At 48.6% G+C, this 19,636-nt stretch overlaps 1 protein-coding gene across 2 annotated transcripts; it reads left to right on the top strand.

Moving 5' to 3' along the window:
- The first annotated feature begins 9,229 nt into the window (after positions 1-9,229).
- Positions 9,230-17,302, top strand: tnfsf11 (TNF superfamily member 11). 2 transcript variants are annotated; one of them, XM_062403292.1, is made up of 4 exons: positions 9,230-9,478; positions 11,057-11,092; positions 13,508-13,634; positions 15,208-17,302. In XM_062403292.1, the coding sequence occupies exons 1-4, from the start codon at positions 9,278-9,280 to the stop codon at positions 15,648-15,650; spliced, it is 807 nt and encodes a 268-aa protein (XP_062259276.1). In that variant the 5' UTR covers positions 9,230-9,277; the 3' UTR covers positions 15,651-17,302. The 2 variants fall into 2 exon arrangements, with proteins under 2 accessions (XP_062259276.1, XP_062259277.1); XM_062403293.1 differs by having other exon boundaries at positions 15,211-17,302.
- Positions 17,303-19,636: the final 2,334 nt, after the last annotated feature.

Consider the following 19,636-nt stretch of genomic DNA (forward strand, 5'->3'; position numbering starts at 1 on the left):
TTTTGTGTGTCGGCTTTTGAATGAAACCATCACGTCATTGTATCTTCCATCAAGGGGTTAAATTAAATAAAATAAATTAGCTTTTATTATTAGATGCAGTATATTTAGCAGATACTTCATGTGAAATTCAGGACTTTTATTATCTTGGATTTCATTTCTCTAATTGAACTAAACTTCCCTGATGATTCACTCGGTTAATTCAGCGATTACGCAGCCTGATGCAACATGAAATCAGTCATCAATTTCTGCAGAAAACTTCACCACCTCAGAGTTTGGCCGTCAGAGAATCACACGGAGGATTTGAACTCTTCTGCTTCTCTCTCGCTGCTCGTAAATGTGAAGATGAAGGAGAACGCTGACTCCGGGATTCGCTCCGAGCGATTAAAGGCTTGGTTTACCAGCCGAGGATAATTCTGCTCTTTACTGTTACCTGTGCTGCAGGTGCCAGAGGCAACAGGGGAGGTGTGAGTCCGTCTCAATGACAGTGCTGCACAGGCCCTGATTATACAACAGACACACAAAACAGCCATTGTTGCTGTGTGATTAAACCGTGCCACACAGGAACAAATGTGTGATGAGGTCATGTTCTCTACGAGGCACCTGTCAGCGTGCAGCTCCGTGTGCGGTGGGTGAACGGAGGTGTGGGTCTGACAGGGAGGGGGGGGGGGAGGTGTGGATTCCTAATTGCCGGTTGTTTCGTGATACAGGAGGCGAAGAATGTGTCTGACGAGCACATCTCTGATCTCCCGAGCGGCAACGAGCCCGTCGACAACAAGAGGCCTCCAGATGCAGCCGTACATGGAGACGCAGCTGCCTCCTCGGGCTGTGGGCGACCTGACCTGAGTGACGTCTGCAGAGCAGGCCTCAAATTAGGGGGATGTGTGGGTGTGAGCACGGAGATAAAGATCTCTGCAAAGAGAGAAAGAAGAAAGAGAGAGCGAGCGGGGTTACTGAGAAAAACAGCAAGAGTGGGACTTCCTGTTTCTGAGCGACATCTTTCATCCCACTGTGTGAGACAAAGGCCAAAGAGGCTAATGTTGGAAAGCTAATTCTCTCACGACAGGCGGCAGGACGTATTTTATTTTAAGACGTCTCATTTGTGCTATTGTCTTATTTATCATATTTGAAATATGCGTCATTCATCATTTTCATGGCTGGACCGCGCCCAGGGATGCAGCAGCGAGGAAAAAGTAAAAATAAATGGGGAAAGTCCCGTCACTGACCTGATGCGGGTACAAACCAAAAACATTTCAACATGCACGGGGCATTTCAAGTGAAAACTTCAGAACAGGGTCACTGTGATTGGTTTATTACTGAGGTAGAGCTACAACGAGCAAAGTAAAGAACCTGATGTAGAGGGAGAGAAGCTCAAGGTTCACTCAGGAAGTATCACTCAATTCTTCTTTGACTTCCTGTCTGTGAAAAACAATCAACCTTCATCCTTGACCTGAGAGAAAGTTGCTAAACTAAAGAATTTCAACTCACAAGTTTCCAGCTGCTTCACACACGATAAAGAAAATGAGGAATAATGAAAATAGGTTGAGAACCTGAACTCATCAGGTCTGGGCTCAATACTGATGATCATAATATTATCATTTTAATATTTTGAGAGAACTTTTCAAAGTTCAAATTACAAAGTGCTTCACAGGGCAACAATTAAAACAAATCAAAACCATTAGAATTAGAGAATAGTTATAAAAGTTCAATTAGAATTCAAGTCAAATCCGGAGAGTCCCTCCAATTATTTTACATCTATCTATAAAATTAGTTTAGTTTATAAATTCTTCTGTCTCATTTACTTGATTTTTATATGTTTTTTATTAGAATATAAATACAAGCTACACGTCATCAGCAGATCTGAACTGGTCGATGTTGAGCAGTTGAATCTGAGGAGGACAGATCAGTTTTATTTTATTACATCATCTCCACATGATGAAACCCTCGGCTCCTCTTCTGGAGGCAGACGAGTTGTCAATCAGGTCCTGCAGCTGGTGAGAAGGTGTCGTGCTCCAGTGGCTGAGTGACACACACAAACTGATGCTTACACCACGTCAGCTGAGGCTGCAACTGACCACAGATCAGTGAGCGTCCAGGAGGAAACTCGGAGAGGAACACGACCACAGAATCAAACATTACGACAGATTCACAGACGAGAAGCCACGGGAATGTCAGTCACACACACACACACACACACACTTACACACACACATTATCATCTCTACAAGCCGTGCATTGCAGTAATTCTGCAGAAAACCATCAGTCAGCAATAAAGTGAGACAGACCGGGGGGGCCGGATGAGAGCACCGCCCTCCGGCTGTTCCACTGCAGCGTGGGTTGATGTCTGTTTCTGCCACACACACACACACACACACACATACACGCACACATACACTTGTCCCTAACCCTAAACCTAGTTCTAACCCTGAGGGGACAAAGTCAAAATGTCCTCACAATGATGGTATTGAACCAATATTGACCCTCAAAACTAAAGACACACACACACACACACTGTCTCTGGCATAAGATAGGCTTGGTGCCCCCCCCCCCTCCTGCTGACATCACTTCCCTCCCAACAGCTACAAACGCAGGGGTTGTTGGGAGAGTCCACTGGATGGGGGGGGGGGGGGGCTGTTGAGTCAAGCACATGGAATCTGTGATACTGAGCCGGGCTTTGTGTTGCTGAGGGGAAAACCAGCTACATCATCGTGTTGTGTTGACTCCGGTTCTCTGAAGAACTTCTCCTTTGTGTCTCCTCTTTGTTCCTGGTGCTCCTCCTTCCATCGGGCTGATAGGTGTGAGGGGCCCCCGAGCCGGAGGCCCTGAGTCACGGAGGTGTGAGGTCACGGAGCGATGAGCGATCTGACTTCGGAGCTGATTGAGAGATGACGTTTCTCTCCCGGACCTGGGATCAGATGTTTGTTGGGCGGCGGCAGCAGCTCGGCAGGATCCTCACGTTACAACTGATCCCGACACTGAACACGTTCATCCAGTGGAAAATCAAATTGTTCAAAACATTTCTGCAAATTGGAAAACATGGAAGGTATTTTATCCCCCCCCCCCCTCCCTTCCAAAATCCAACTTTCCCCTGGATTCGTGAAAGACGGGTATTTACGTAATGTGACATGACGCAGCTCCACCACCTGCAGCTTGTCACGATTTGAACATATGACTGGACGTTTTGTTTATGCTCAGCTGCTCAATGAGACACGTCTTCATCCTGGTGCGTCTGGAACTTCCTGTTGTCGAGCGCGCTGCCCTGACGTGACCTCACAGGCCGTCGGATGAGGTCACCTCGTGATGACATCACGCTCCTCACGTCTGCTTCTGATCTCAAACACCAGTTTACTCTGAATTCTGTTAAAACTAATTCTTTAACTTTGATCTTCATCCATTCGTCTGAAGCTACTTTCAGTCAACTTGACTTTATCCATTTCCTGTTGTGAGAACCGTTAATAGGTTGAATAGGATGAAAGATTGAAGAAGTTACGGATGCTTTTCAGAGCATTTAGCTATTTGAACTGTTTAGTTACTTTTAGCAGTTAAACTTTTAAATTACTGTAGTTGTAACTTAGATATAACAGAAGTAATTAACAGTTTGTCAACTCTTTAATTATCCTAACGTCTAGCCACGTAGCTAACTTCCAAAATTAAACAGTTAATCAACTTTTATCACTTTAAACTAACTTCATTAACTCGTATGTTTTAGTTCAACTGTTTACTTTTAGCCAACTATCATTTCCTCTAAATCCATTACCTTATGCTAAATAGCTTCCTTTAGCTATTCAGGTCCTTATTTAGTTCAACGGTTACATTTTTATTTTGACATTTAGCTTTACAGCTATCTGTTTCACTAGTTTTTGCCGTTTATCCATTACCTTTAGCCATCTAGCTCAACTGTTTAAATACTTGTAGTTACCTTCAGTTGACAGGTAAACCATACCTCTCACAATCAATTTCAACTATTTAAACTGTTGATCGCACATTAATGATCGGTTTAAACCTTGATTATCCAAAATATGTATTTGAAATGTTAGTGAAATAAGTTAAAACTATCTACTTGAAACTTTTGTTAATTTCTTTTCACTTGGGTTCAGTTTGTACTCCTGGTACTTTATAGCCAGAATACCGTGTACTCTAAGGGGATATACAGTATTTAAAAAATTTGATCATACATCTTTAAAAGTATCCCCCTGGAGAGGTATTTGAATCCCTTATTGAAAAACAGATCAGATATCTCTGTGTCACTGCGACAGAAGCTGTGGTGGACTTCATTAATCCTGTTGACTTTATGGTTGAGGTCAGGATCACAATGAAAGATCAGGGAACCCCGGGACACGGCCCTGGTATTGTGAGGCTGTCTCCAGAGGCGACCCCACAGTGATGCTGTGGCCGGGGGGGGGGGGGGGGGGGGGGGGTGGAAGAGACAGGTATTCACAACACCTCCGTCAGTTTGAATCCCAGGGCGACTGTGACCCCGTGGAGTATCAGCGTGGGAGCGAGGGAGGCGCTGAGGAAAGAGGGCGAGAGATAAGAGCTCATGAGAGGGAGCAGCTGAATCATGTCGAAGTTATGAGTGTTTATCTGAAACCCGTTGGAACAGAGCCGGAGTGGAAACATGGGATTCAAGAGGTTCCGCTGGTCTCTGTTGTGACTGATTGGAAACAGCAGCTGGAGCTCGTGGACCTGGTAACGTGGTAAATAGCTTCAGGTTTATCTGTGGACGAGGGCAGAGAGTGACTCACAGAAACAACAAGCGTCCCTCAGCTGGTGGACGCTCTGGTTCCCACCCTGGAGAGAGGGAAACCAGCCGAGGAGAGTCTTCACTGTTTGATTGAAGTTGTGTTGCTTCGTCTGCTGTTGTGTCTGCGCTCATCTGCTTCCACCCACTGCTGTATTGACCCAGGTGTGTGCGTTCCCTCCCGGCTGTGACAGACGCCTCGTTCATGAGGAAACATCTTGACGTCTTGCTTCCTCCACGCCCACGGCCACCTTGGCGATGACAGAGCGGTCTGCGCCCTCGGGCCGAGCCGGCCCACTTTGATGTGGCCGCAGAGAGGAAGAGGAGGTCAGGTTCCAGGAGATCTTCACATGGTCGACTGAAGGAGGAACGGGTTCTGCTGATGTCATCGTCAGCGCTGCCCAAGAGTTTGTGCTTTTTCTCCATCGCTCTCTCGTCCGCATCCTCCTCTTCGTCTTTCTCCGACTCAGACATCCTCCTCTTCGTCTTTCTCAGACTCGTCGATGGCAAGAAAACTGTTAACGGAGAACGTGAATGAATGAATGCGTCACTGAGGAGAGACAGAGTTCAGGGAAGAACCTTTAAAGTTCGTCCAAGACGTTGAATCTACAGAGCGTGCGTCACTTCTTTTCTCTTTTGTGCATCTTTGGCTCAGTCCCCTCTCTCCTTCTTAATAGACCTGTGTCATAAACTCCTCCCGGGTCACCACACATGACATCGTGGGATTCCTGAAGCCGTTTGCTGTGTCACCGAAAAATCTCCCCACTACGTCTTGTTTGTGGTGGAAGACGGAGGGATGAGAGGTAACCGGGGGGGGGGGGGGGGGGGGAGAGGAAGGAGCAGAGGGGGACAGGACGTAGGAGCTCTGGGGCGAGCGATGACAGACCCACTGTTTAACCTTCGACAAGTGTGTGTGTGATGGGGGGGGGCAACAACTGTGTTCACACGTGTTTCAAACGATTAAAGTTTCACTGAGCGATTGTCGGTTTGTGGGAAATAGCTCAAGTCTCCATCTACTTTGATAAAGATGTACACGACCTCTAATTTCTCCTGTAGCGCCACCTTCAGGTCAAAGTTCAGACATGCACGGCCCCCAAAGGATGAACCCAGACTCTCCTATGAGCGCCACCTTGAGGGTGTGTGTGAAATGTCCCGACAAGTAGAGACAATGGAGCTCAAATAGGCCATGAACCCTCCATGTTAGCAGATGGGACATGGACCATACAAGTCAATTATGTTGTTGCCACTAGATGGCAGTGCTCGTGTCGGGGGTATTCTGGCTTCATTTGCAGATGGTGGGAGGAAGTGAACCCATGCTGTGCATCTTTGTTTACACTCTATTGTATTGACATGAAATCTAACTCCCCCCCCCCCCCCCCCCCAATATGTCACATGACTCCGCCCCCAAATCGTTCCAAAGCGCCGCCACTCCAGAGGAAACTCAACGAGCGCCATCAGAACCATGACAGGTGAAGATGAGGACTCCATTGATTCCCTGGTCGTGTCACTTTGTCGTTTCACCGTGTTTCACCGCACACGCTCCAGAAGAGGCCGACGCCCCCCCCACACACACCAGCTGAAACACGACTGGCCTGATGGTTTGGAAGATCCCTGTTTGGGCTGATCACTCATAAAACCACAGAACGATGTGATGTGACTGGAGAGGTGGCGGAGGGGGGGTGGGGTGTAAACATTGGGGTTGCTATGGAGGCGGGGGTGAAAGAAGTGTGTGTGTGTGTGTGTGTGTGTGTGTGTGTGTGTGTGTGACTTGAAATGACCTTCTCACCACAGAGGATGTGGGAACGAGGGAGAAAGACGACTCTCTGCTCTTTGTGCCGTGAGCAGATAAAAGAAACCAGTAAAAGGCGGTGGGAAAGCTCTGGTTCTACCTGAGCTGGTCCACGTCCAACTGGAGCGTGAGGATTCCTGAGGAGCCGGGTTGTTGTTTCAGACCCTAAAGCAGCAGCTACAACCAGTTCCTCATATTTGTCTTCTTTAATTCATGCACTTCCACCCCTCTGGTTTCCAAACCGGCTGAATCCAGTGGAAACACACTGGTTTCTCTCCGAAGCTGAAATAGCCGAGCGGTGCTCACCATGACTCCACAGTCCCTGAACCTTGACCCTTGACCTCAGCTCTTCAGGCGAGACAGAGCGCTGATGTCAGGGTTCAGGGAGGAGGGTGAGGTTCAGGGTGAGTCCGAGGTCACGGTGAACTGGGAATGCTCTTTAAAACCAGAGATAATCCGCTGCTCGTAACAGTGGGAGAGTTGGCCGGTGGCAAAGGTAAACATCCTGTCTCCAGTTGTATCTTTGCACGCTGTTACCCGGGCACGTCTGTATTCTCTCTCTCTCTCTCTCTCTCCACTTCTACTCTACCTCTCTTCACCCTTTCTCATTCATGCTTGCTCTCTTTTCCCTTCCTTCTCCTCTCCCTGCAGCTCCAGGGCTTTTGGCTGCTTGTCATCATCTGAACCAGCATCAGGTTCCACTCGCTGGCAGCTGCATGTAGCACAACACAGGGGCATGGAGAGGGTCCAGCCCCACCCCCCCCCCCCCCCATTCCCTGTGCACGCGTGAGGAGCGACCCAAACACATGTTGACCTGAAGTCTCTCCACCACCGCTGCACCGAGCTTCTGGAGTCCTGGAGGGAAACTGCTGAGGGCACAGGAAACCCGCAGATAGACTCACATTCTCACGGTGTCGTAAGGACCCCTGGCTGAGAGGAGAGCACACACTGTTCCACCTCCACAGCCGAGGCCAGGAGCAGGCCACGGCCAGCCAAGAGCGGGAGGGCGCCGGAGCCGTGACACAGGTTCAAAAGGTCTCCCGGGAAAAAAACGAGGTCGTCGTCCTCGCTGTGTTGGCTCGGCACCGGGGTCAGCAGAAAGTTCTGGCCGAGCTCGGGCTCCGGTTCTCGCTCGACGGCCCAGAAGCAAAACATCCAGAGAGGCAGTTCTATAGAAATGTTGTAAAAACGAGCACAAGAGCGAGAGTTAGAGGAGAATGTGGTCGAACTACTACATAACCAAAATCATGTGTGTGGTTTCATGAAGCTAGAAAGCCCATAATGATGGAGTATTAAATGATTGTAGCGCCATGAGGTTTGATGGTTAAGGGTGGGGGTTGGGCTGAGGGTGGGGGGGGGGGGGAGGGGGGCACATATAAAAAGAGAGCTTTCTCCCATGAACTCCTCTGGCACCAAGAAATTCACTTGGATTTCGCAAGCTCACCCAACCTACTACAACCCCCCCCCCCCTTTCCTATTGTCACCACTTCTCCCTTAAATAGGCCGTGTTGCTAAAGGAGGCTGGTTTTCTGCTGGCAGCGGGGGAACGAGGAGGTCAGGGAGCTGAAGCAGGAGGTGGAGCAGCCACGATATGTGACCGCGGGTCGGCGTGTGGACACTCGGCCGTAATGAGGTGGTCCAGTTTCACCGTGTGACAGCGTCTTGTTGTACAGTTCTGAAGAATGTTCGTGTAAGCGGACTATAACGGGACATGTGAATTAATAGCTTCATGCTGTTTGTTTTCTTCTCGGAGGTTGAAGCTGTGACACAGAGTTTCAGCTCCAGACGACTCAGGGATTCTTCTCAGTCCTCTGAAGCTGCAGTAATCAATATCTTAACGATGAATATGAAGATGAAGGTTTCACTCACATATGAATAAATCCACAGGGAATGAATCACCTGACTCTGCAGGCCGACGCCTTCCAGATGAATCGGGACCTCAACTGTTTGATTTGATGAAGAAATAAAAAAGTTATTAATAAAATCTGAAAGCAGCAGAACTTTTTTGTTTCCCTTTTGTATTTGGTTATATCATTTATTGTTGTTGTAGTTAGGGATGATGATGATTATGATTGTTATTATGAATAGTAGAATGAGTATTAATATAAAAAATAGTCTTATTTTTAGTAATAATAATATAATTAGTGCTACTACCAGTAACAGCTGCAATTGAAGTAGTAGTAGTTGTTGTAGTAATATTATTGTTAGTAGTAATTATGATTATTATTTGTAGATTTAGCCTGTTATTAGTAGTAGTAGTAGTATGATTTTTATCAAAACAATAATAAGGATGATTATATTAGCACAAGTAGTAAACTAGTACTAGTAGTATAGTAGAGTAGTAGTAATACTAAGAGTAACATTAACAGCATGTTGTTGTTTTTGTATGTTGTAAACTTTTATTATGTTTTCCTCCCGCGCATCTGAACACTAAACCTCCGTGCGTGCGTGTTGAGTTGTGTGTGTGTGTTTGTGTGTGCACGTGCATGTGTGTGTGTGTGTGTCACCGGTCTGTGCACGCGCAGAAGGGGGCGGACTACGTGTGAAGGAGCGCGCCTCACCTGAGTGCGCTCCGGCGCTGCGCGCGGCTGCGAGCCGCTGGATCGCTGTGATTGGCTGCAGCGGGGGAGCGCGCTGCTCCAGCCCGCCCACCACCGGGTATAGAGCCCGTGAGCGTGTCCGTGGCTCCTCGCTTCCTCGCAGTCAGTCTGGGATCTGGCCCCGGGGCTGAACGGCACACAGCGCGCATCATGGCAGCTACGCACGGCGAGTACAGAGGCTACCTGCGGAACACCGTGGACATGGAGTCCGGGCAGCACCGCTTCCACCCGGGGCAGAGCTCGGAGCCCACCTACCGGCCGCTGCTGTTCGGGACCCTGGCTGTCATGGGGCTGCTCCAGGTGGCGTCCAGCGTGGCGATCTTATTGCACCTGACCGGGTACCTGCAAGAGGTAGGCTCCTCGTGACCCCGTGCGCGAACACAGCGTCGAGCGTGTGCGTGGAAAGCTCTGGTTCTGTGCGTAACCGTGCGTAAAAGATATTCGCGCAGTTTTTATAACTCTTTAAAATGTCCGATAAGCTCCGCAGAAGCTCCCGATGGAGTGTGTGTGAGTGAGTGAGTGTGTGTGTGTGTGTGTGTGTGCGTGCGGGGGGTGCTTCACTAGTTTAGTATTTTGTTTTCTTAAGGATCCAAAAAAAGGAAAGAAAAGTTTTTTGCGCTGCGCAGAAACACGTCCCCCCCCCCCACCCTTCTCTGTGAAACTCAGATCCGACCTGAAGAAGGTCCAGTGAAAGTTTCTAAACTTTGAGAGAGAAGTTAGTTTCAGAGCAGCGAGCGGAACGTGTTCCCGGTGAAGCCTCCTCGCCTCGTCCAGATGTTTCCACTCGAGGATCCGCAGGCTGCTCTGCTTCACGCTCGCGTTGTGTTTACACGCTTCTATCTGTAGTTTACAGCCTGCGTGTCACGAGCTGTAAACTCTGGAGACAGAGCAGAGCTCCGGTCCAGGACCTGGAGACAGAGCAGCCTGGTGGAGTCCAGGACTCAAGTGGGAGATAGGATCAGCTCTGCAGGGTCCGTCGCTCTGTGGCAGCTGCTCTGGGAGGCTGCTCCTCTCTGATCCGGGACAATAACATTTACATTTCAGTTGTTTCTGTGACTCTGGTGTTTGTCTTCCACAGCTGAGTTATTGTCTTGTTTCAGGAAGTGTCCTCTGTAAGGAGCAGGAGGTTCACCTCGGCTGCTCCTCTGTGTGTGTCTCACATGTCTCTGTTTGCTCTGTTTGCTCTGTTTGCTCTGTGGTGTCAGTCGGTCGTGTCCTGCATGTGAGGACAGAGAATCTACAAGAGCAGGACAGAGACAAGTTCAGAGAAATATCATTATTATAATATCCGTGCAGTAAATACAAGCATGTGGGATGGATGTGGGGATGTGAGATGAAGAGGGACGTGGATCTAAAGGAGTCTTCCTCAGAGGTCCAGCTGGTGGGTCAGACCCTCTGGACTCAGGTCTTCATGTTGGACCTGTGATCATCATCTTCCACCTGCCGGCGTCCTGGAGATGGAGATCTGGAGTCTGCGCCGCTCCCGGCCTCCACTGGAATGTGATGAGTTTAAATAAACCGCTGGAACATGAGGAACACGCAGAGTGTGATTTCAGTTGTTGTGCGTCGACTTTGTGCGTCGGTCTGTGTGCGTGCAGGCATGAAGACCCTGTGGCCGACGGCTTTTAATGCGTTTACATTAAATTAGAGACGACGGCAAATCAGAACCAGCGCTCGGCCCCGAAAGACTGTGACTCTCACCGGCTGTGGTGACGTGCAGAGTGACACACGGAAAATAACTCAATACCACACACACACACACACACACAAACACACACACACACACACACACACACACATCCAAACTGGCTCCCATTATTCCTCCCTCCCACACCTGTCAGGGGAGCAACTCACTGCTCATTAAATATTGCACAACTTTCCTATATACACAAACCGCTCTCTAACCGTCTCCTGTGTCTCTGTCTCCAGGTGGATTTGTCCACGGCTCCACATCGTCCCATCGAGGTGAGTCTGACCCCGTCCGACCCCAGATGACAGCACGACACACACTGACCGGCCACTCAGATATTTAATAAATTCCTTCCTACTTCCGCGTTCTAGAGGCGAGTTATTAATCACCCGGAGGTCAGAGGTCAACGCTCTGAGGCGCGGTGTCTGTACCGGAGCAGAAATAAATCAACCACTAGTGTTGCACTGACAGATGTTATGGTTTCCTCACGGGCGTGTTGCGTCAGTGCATTCCACAGCTTCTGTCGAGCAGGCATCGAACCCGCGGTGGTCACACGGGCCGGGAGGAGCTGGGGAAACTTTTCTGTCCTCCATCAAAGATCCAACGTGTTTCTCTCCTCACGGTGGATGAATCTTGACTCGGGGCAGAAAGTAGTTCCCTGTCAGTGATTCACCCGCTGGTGTCAGTGGGTTCCTGAGATGATCCCCAGAAGCTTGAGAACTTTAAACACCAGTTCAGAGTCATTGAAGAAGTTTCCTTTGATCTCGTCCTCTGTTTGATCTGCAGAACAAAAGTGAAATCCATCCAGGAAGTGAAATAAGAGAGAATAAAAGATCTGCTTTGCTCTGCTGGTGTTTGGTTTCTCATTATTCTCTCAGATCCTTCGAAACGCCGTGTTTGTGTTTCCCCCCCGGACTCTGTACACTACCCCCCCGGCCTGCGTGGGACTGAGGAGCTCATGTGGTGTTAGCCCCCGGCTGTTTCCCATGGAGCCCTGGAGACGTGCTGGGAGCTTTATGAGGTGTCAGGGTGACAGGTCCTCTTGGCCCACGTTGTGTTGTGTTAGGGTTCGATCCCGAGCCGCCGCAGCTCAGTGCAGACAGCTCGGGGGATTTACTGGAGAGCAGGCCTCAGTGGACAGCTCTGCAGATCCCAGCTCTCTGTGGCGAGGCAGGATGTGCCGGCACCGGGCCCGGCCTGCGGTCAGAGGGATCATAGGGTGTGGTGAGAGGACCAGGAATCAAACCCCGGCTCCTGATGCAGATGTTTGAAGCCGATCTGACGGATTCATGAAACACAAAGACACACTCTGCTCCGGTGGCCGAGTTGGGAGAGAGAGCAGCTTGTAGAGTCTCCTCTACCAAATGGAGATGAATGTTGAGTGCGGTGCGGAGGTGAGGGGCTGAGGTGCAGCCGGGATCCACTGTGGTGCAGAATCAAACGTGCACGTCAGCCGCAGTCTGGTGCACGGTGCTTTTCCAGGCAGGCACTTCTCCGTGAGCTCCGCCGGGTGCAGGGCGGTTTCACTCTGCCACTTTAACTCCAGATCTCAGTGTAGGTGAGGCGCTGCCAAGCTGCTGCTGCTGTGTTTAAATAATCTCTCCTCTTTCTCGGTTAAAGAGGCATGAGGCGGTCGCACCACTAATCAGGATGGATCCCACAGTGTGGGGCCGGCAGGGAGCGGGTTCATCATCATTCTGTAGCGTTGGCAAAACGGCGTTTACCTCGGCCTCGTTCCAGGACGCTGCGCCATAAACATGTTTGTGCAGCAAATAGCTTCTGGAGCACAGCACTGATCCTTTTGGGTTGGGAATGAAAAAACGAAAGCGACTCCAGGCAACTTACGCTTATTGAGCCGGGAGGGAAATCAGGAAACAAGTTCAAACACCTTCAGGAAGTGAAAAACACTTTCCCTGAAATGTAGATTTACAGGATTCCTTTGAATCTGCGGCTGACGTAACAGATCCACACCGTTGACACAGTGCTGATGATTCTTCTGTTAACGTCTTCCTCTCTGCAGAACACGTTGAACATGTGACTTCACTGGTTCCTGAGATCCCCCGTGTGAGCGTGAGACAGTAATCTGAGGCCCGACACTTACTGATGATTGGATCTTGTGTCAGATTTGGCAGAGAGTGTGCCGCGGGGGTGCAGTCAGTGTTTACTTGCTTGGAAACCATGTTTTTCTTCAGAGTATCTGCTCCGTCTTGCCTGAGGAGCGCGGCTCAGACGGCACATGGCGACATCGTGGGCTCGGAACAGAATTAGACCTCGGAGGCTGAACCCAGTCCAGGTCGTGTTTGTGCCAAATCCACCAGGAGCGTAATGGAGCTGAAAGGTTTCACTCACCAGGAGGCCTCAACCACACTCACCAGAGACCAGGGATGAGACACATAGACAAGCAGCTCATGTGGGCTCACACACTTTGTCATCAGATACACACACAGACACACACAGACACACACAGACCGTTATTGATAGAGACAGAGGAACCAAGCTGTGGTGAAACAAGTCTAAATATAAAATAGTGTTGCTTTAAGAAAAAGTGCCGGATATTTGTTGATGTCTCTAAACTGATGTGGGGGTGAAGTTTCAATCTGTACACACACACACACACACACACAGACACACACAGACCTGCCCTCTGTCAGTCAGTGTGTATTCAATGAGATTCCTGTGTCTTTGTGCAGGAGGTGCAGACGGAGCCGGTGCTGAACGCTCTGAAAGACACGAGGAAAAAAGGACGCTGCAAAACCCCCAAGGAGAGTCTCCCCTCGGCTCACCTGCCCATCAGGACGTACCAGGAGTACTCCAAGAGTGAGTCCACCTCCACCCGGCTCCTCACGAAACAGAGGAGGCTCCGGCTCGTTGTGACATGCACTGCACAGATTAGTTTCTAAGTATTATTCAGACAAAGGTTTGGCAGTTACATTCCTGATGTTGATGGACAGTTTGTTTACTTTAACATCCAGATGTTCCAGAGCAACACGAGTGTAAATCTGACTCGTGTCCAATATTCAAACTCCATTAATGTTCCCACTTTGTTGTTATCATGAAAGTATCACATTGTTATAAATAACATTCCTCATGTTCTGAAGCTGCAGCCGGATTCAGTACATCATGGGTTTGAATAAACTAAAGTTCTAAACCAGTGAAGGAGCAGAATGTTGTGAACCAGTGAAGGAGCAGAATGTTGTAAACCAGTGAAGGAGCAGAATGTTGTAAACCAGTGAAGGAGCAGAATGTTGTAAACCAGTGAAGGAGCAGAATGTTGTAAACCAGTGAAGGAGCTGAATGTTGTAAACCAGTGAAGGAGCAGAATGTTGTAAACCAGTGAAGGAGCTGAATGTTCTAAACCAGTGAAGGAGCTGAATGTTGTAAACCAGTGAAGGAGCTGAATGTTGTGAACCAGTGAAGGAGCTGAATGTTCTAAACCAGTGAAGGAGCTGAATGTTGTAAACCAGTGAAGGAGCAGAATGTTGTAAACCAGTGAAGGAGCTGAATGTTCTAAACCAGTGAAGGAGCAGAATGTTCTAAACCAGTGAAGGAGCAGAATGTTGTAAACCAGTGAAGGAGCAGAATGTTGTAAACCAGTGAAGGAGCAGAATGTTGTAAACCAGTGAAGGAGCTGAATGTTCTAAACCAGTGAAGGAGCTGAATGTTGTAAACCAGTGAAGGAGCAGAATGTTGTAAACCAGTGAAGGAGCAGAATGTTCTAAACCAGTGAAGGAGCTGAATGTTGTTAACCAGTGAAGGAGCTGAATGTTCTAAACCAGTGAATGTTGTAAACCAGTGAAGGAGCTGAATGTTGTAAACCAGTGAAGGAGCTGAATGTTGTAAACCAGTGAAGGAGCTGAATGTTCTAAACCAGTGAAGGAGCTGCATGTTGTAAGCCAGTGAAGGAGCTGAATGTTCTAAACCAGTGAATGAGCTGAATGTTGTAAACCAGTGAAGGAGCTGAATGTTCTAAACCAGTGAATGTTGTAAACCAGTGAAGGAGCTGAAGGTTCTAAACCAGTGAATGTTGTAAACCAGTGAAGGAGCTGAATGTTCTAAACCAGTGAATGTTGTAAACCAGTGAAGGAGCTGAAGGATCTAAACCAGTGAAGGAGCTGAATGTTGTGAACCAGTGAAGGAGCTGAATGTGGTAAACCAGTGAAGGAGCTGCATGTGGTAAACCAGTGAAGGAGCTGAATGTTCTAAACCAGTGAAGGAGCTGCATGTTGTAAACCAGTGAATGTTGTGAACCAGTGAATGTTGTAAACCAGTGAAGGAGCTGAAGGTTCTAAACCAGTGAATGTTGTAAACCAGTGAAGGAGCTGAATGTTGTAAACCAGTGAAGGAGCTGATGTTCTAACTGGGACCTGCTGGTCTTCTTCTTGTTGCCCAGCAGAGAGCGAACAGGCCATCACCATCGACTGGGACGAGGAGCACGGCTACTGCCACAAGATGAGCTACCAGAAGGGCAAGCTGCTGGTGAAGGAGCTGGGCTTCTACTACGTCTACGCCAAGACCTGCTTCCGCTACTACAAGCTGGCGCCCGAGGACAGCGGCGTCCCGCCCGGCGGCCCGGACGTCCGGAACACGCAGCTCATCCAGTACGTGTACCGCGAGAGCATCAAACAGAACAGCAAGGCCATCATGCTGATGAAGACGGGCAGCACGGTGCGCCTGAACAGCACGAGCTACAACATGTACTGCGCCCAGCAGGGCCGCGGCGTGCGGCTGGAGGAGGGCGACACCTTGTTTGTCAACGTGTCCAACGCGTGGATGCTGGACCTGGAGGGGGAGGGGACGTACTTTGGGGCCATCAAGCTGGGAAACTCCAACTGAAGAGGAGACGTGAGGGGCGGACATGCTACTGAACATTCCATATGCCAAAGAACCACTGTTAGTGATTTACAATGTACAAAGAGTGTGTGTGTGTTTTTTATTGTACATGTGTTATTGTTGTTTTACATTTGCTCTTCACCAATCAGCCTTGGACTCCTTCATGAGAACATCTAATGGAAACGTAATCACCTCTTAGAACCCGTCTTACCACCTAGCCCCCCCCACCCCCCCACCCAGCCCCACCCACCCTCCCAGAAACGAAGACCTTCGTCCCAAAATCACAGCACTGGACTTTTCTTTTCTCTTTATTGTTTTGAGAGTTTTTGTTTTTTTACAGTTGTGCGGTTTGTGTTGAGACATCTCAGTGCAGATTACAACATGTTTGTGCGCTAATTAAACAAACCACAGGGGAGCGAGCGAGGAAGTGAAGTGTGTTGGCAGGAGAAGTGCAGTGAGAAAGGATTTATCAGTGTTTATTGTTGGAAGAAGAACATTTGTAGCTGATGGAGCATCTGCTTGTACTTAGCAGATTATCACAGGATAAAAATAACACAAGGTTCTGTAAGTGTGAGCGAGGCAGGGAGGCGTGACTCAGCAGCTGTTAGATTCACCCGACGTCCAGGTGGGGGCGCTATACGCAGCCGGGTTTTAGTCTGGATGAGCAGAAACTGAGACGATGGTTATTTTCTGTCACGCTGAAGCCGTCGCTGATTCGCCAGGCTCCTGTCACATGACCATCACGTGTCCAACACAACATGGAGAATCAATCACAGGCGCTGCTGACCCTGTTGTCGTTGCTTACAGCTGTTGAATAGTGTATTCTACCATGATGCAACAGTTTTCAGGTGTTTCAGTGTGGACGCGGATTCAAACTGATTTAGAGACGAAGCGCTCGGGGAGAGGGAGACGCCGTCGTGTGGATGTAGCCTTCGACTCTGACATTTTTTTTTTTAAAGCAACACAATCAGTTTAACAAGAAGAAAGTTGTGTGTTAGTTTGTCTGTGTGTGTGTTTGTGCGTGTGCTCCGGAGAGTTTTCTGTCTCTAATGAAATCTAACGAGTGGCCTGTTCTTTTCAAGTCATTTTGAACTAAGGAGGAAATGACACGTGTGTGTTTGTGTTGTGTTGTGTTGTGTTTGTGACGATCACCACGCGATGCAGATAGCTGGCCTGTCTGACCACAGCTGACATGAATAGACTCTTCACTAGAGGAACCGAGTTGACTTTGGTTCATCGTTAACTTAAAATTCTGTTTTTCGTTTGGCTCTTCACGGAGGTAAACGGGAATATGCACTAAATATTTATTTATTAGCTCTAGAAGAACAGCGACGGGTCACTGGTACAGTGAGGCCGGGCTGCAGAAAATCATCTATATTTTATGACATCCATTACGCAGCACTTAGAGGAAATAGTAGACACGCTTTTTCTTATTAAAACACAGGGGCTTCATTTTAAATTCCATATTTATGTATCTTGATTTTGACAATTCTGTGTGCACTCGCCTAGCCAAAAGCAATATGTAAGGATATGTTGCTTCTTCTACGAGATTGTAGCAAACCTGTAAGACCTTCATCTGATTATTGTTTTCCATTCAGTGTTCATTTTTATTTATGTGTGTGTACGTTCTAATAAAAACAAAACTACTTTTGTAACGTTGTGTGTTTCCCGTGTGGTGACGTCGTCGGGTTCAGCTGCTGTTTGAGGAACACGACCTCAAACATGAGTCACCGACCTGCCGCCTGGTGGAGCCTCGGCCTCTCAGCCGCTCTGCCCCCCCGCTCAGAGCGAGTCGGGGTGCACCGCAACACACAGCGACCTGCACAACAAACACACAGTGAATGATGAGAACCACTTTCCTGAATCATGTGTGCGTCGTGCTGATCATTGTGGCGGTGGAGGATTCTCCCATGAAGCCCGGTGCCGTGTGAGAGGGAGAAACCATTTTGAACTTCGGACCCAGAACCAAACAACTCCTCTATTGTGTTTAGGTTTCTCAGCTCGCGGCTCGAGAGCGGCGGCGTTCACACGTTTGTTATGCGAGTCGAGACCTCACACGCCTTCCAGCTCATTGTTCAAACACTACTGAGGGTTAGAAATCCAATCTGAGGAGAACAGACTCGGCCGAGGAGCAGGAGGAGCTGATTAGTGTTGGAGTTCTGACGTCAGTGAAGTCGGACGTGACTGCAGAGTTTGAATCATCCCAATGAAACGTCTTTGAAAAGAATGAACTCCTCCGGACCTTCCGAGGTGTTTTTATCAGAACTGTTTTCTGCAAACAACAAACTACTTGAAACTGAAGCAGCTGAAGACTCGAGTGTAAACACCGGACCTCTCTAATGTGGCTCCATTTGAAAGTGACTCTTATTTCTCAATTCTTGGAACCGAGCAGAAACCATCAGAATGTGTTGTGTCAGTAAACAGTATGGAAAGCTTGAGGTCTATTGGACACACACACACACAGACACACACATGTATATAGTACCACTCCACACATGCATACACTCACACTCAGAGGTTTCACTTGCTCGCTGGAGTCATTGGTTCATAAAAAGCCTCATTTGGCAGAAGTAGAGAAGTTCAGCAGCTGGTTTTATTGCTCACATGTGTAAAAACAGGCGGCAGTGAAAGGCACAGGGCCGATCCGTGTCATAGCAGCTCAGGACTCCACTCACACTCCGGGACATTAAACGGTTTGCTGACTGGTGTTTTCACTCCTGCCTACGGCTCGTTAGACGTTCCACTCCGACCGGCTGCAGACCAGCTCCAGTGGAAAGTCGAGTCCTCTCTCTCTCCGTCAGACATGAGTTCAGATCCTCTCCCTGTGGCTCCGAGGTGGAGCTGTTGATTCAGGAAAACAAAGTCATGTGTTGGAAAAGGGATCAGGGTGTTTTTCCCCAGTAAGAAGCAGTGAAGGCTCTGGGAGCTAATGGTCTCACAGTGAGTGTGGGTGCTGGGCTTTATGAGCCTCTGTGGTTTGGAGGAGATGGAGCTCTGAGCAGCTGGAGGTCTTTGTTATTGTGGAGCCAGGTTGCTTAGCGTCCTGCACACTTTGAATGATCCACACTCATGCTGTCGATGTATGAATGTGTGCCCCAAACACACACACACACACCCACTAACACACACCCACACACACACTTACACTCCTCTGCTGAGTCAGCGTGGCCAGTTATTTTCACAAGCGGGGCCCTCGCCCTTTGTCTTCACCCCGATATAGCTCAGATGTTTCTGCTCTTTGATGTCTGACGTTCTTCACCTCTTGGCTAATGCTAACACGAGTGTTATTAAAACAATAACACAGAGAGATTTACAGGCTACGCTGCAGACGCATGGGCGTGAGATAGCAGGAGGCTTATTACTGTAACTGGGCCCTGTCATCTCCTGCATGAGTGTGTGTCTGTGTGTGTGTGTGTGTGTGGGTGTGTGTGCGTTCCAGACAGTTTATGTCTGTGTGAAAGTGTGAAGGTCGTAAGTCATTGCAGGGATCAGCTGACACACCCATTAGCAAAAAATAAAAAAGCTTGGGCGAAGGACTTGATGGTTAATATGTCACCACAACATTTTCAAATCCCTCTTTCTCTCTGTGAGTCTCTTTGTTTCTCTGTGTTCACTCGTTCAAATCTCATGGGTCCATGAAATCTTCAGTTTTTAGTGTAGCTGACCCTTTGACCCTTTGACCCTTTGACACGGCTTCATCACCATGGATAGCACATCCAACATCTGTGTGTCTGTGTTCATTGATTCCAGTAGATTCAGAGGACTGCATCACCACAAACTCTGTTCACATCTTCTTCTTCATGATGCCTCCTGAGATGTTTGTTTTAGAAACGTCCTCAACCCACCGGCTCCCGGTGAATCCACCAGAGAAACTCCTGCTCCTCACATCAGCTCCTCCTGAATCTCAGAGGACTTAATGCTCGTAGGGCCAGAAGGAGAACGTTCTCAGGAACTCTGGAGCCCTCACTTGGATGTCTGCGTTCACACAT

This window comes from Platichthys flesus, chromosome 13 (assembly GCF_949316205.1).
Source record: "Platichthys flesus chromosome 13, fPlaFle2.1, whole genome shotgun sequence".
Lineage (NCBI taxonomy): Eukaryota > Metazoa > Chordata > Actinopteri > Pleuronectiformes > Pleuronectidae > Platichthys > Platichthys flesus.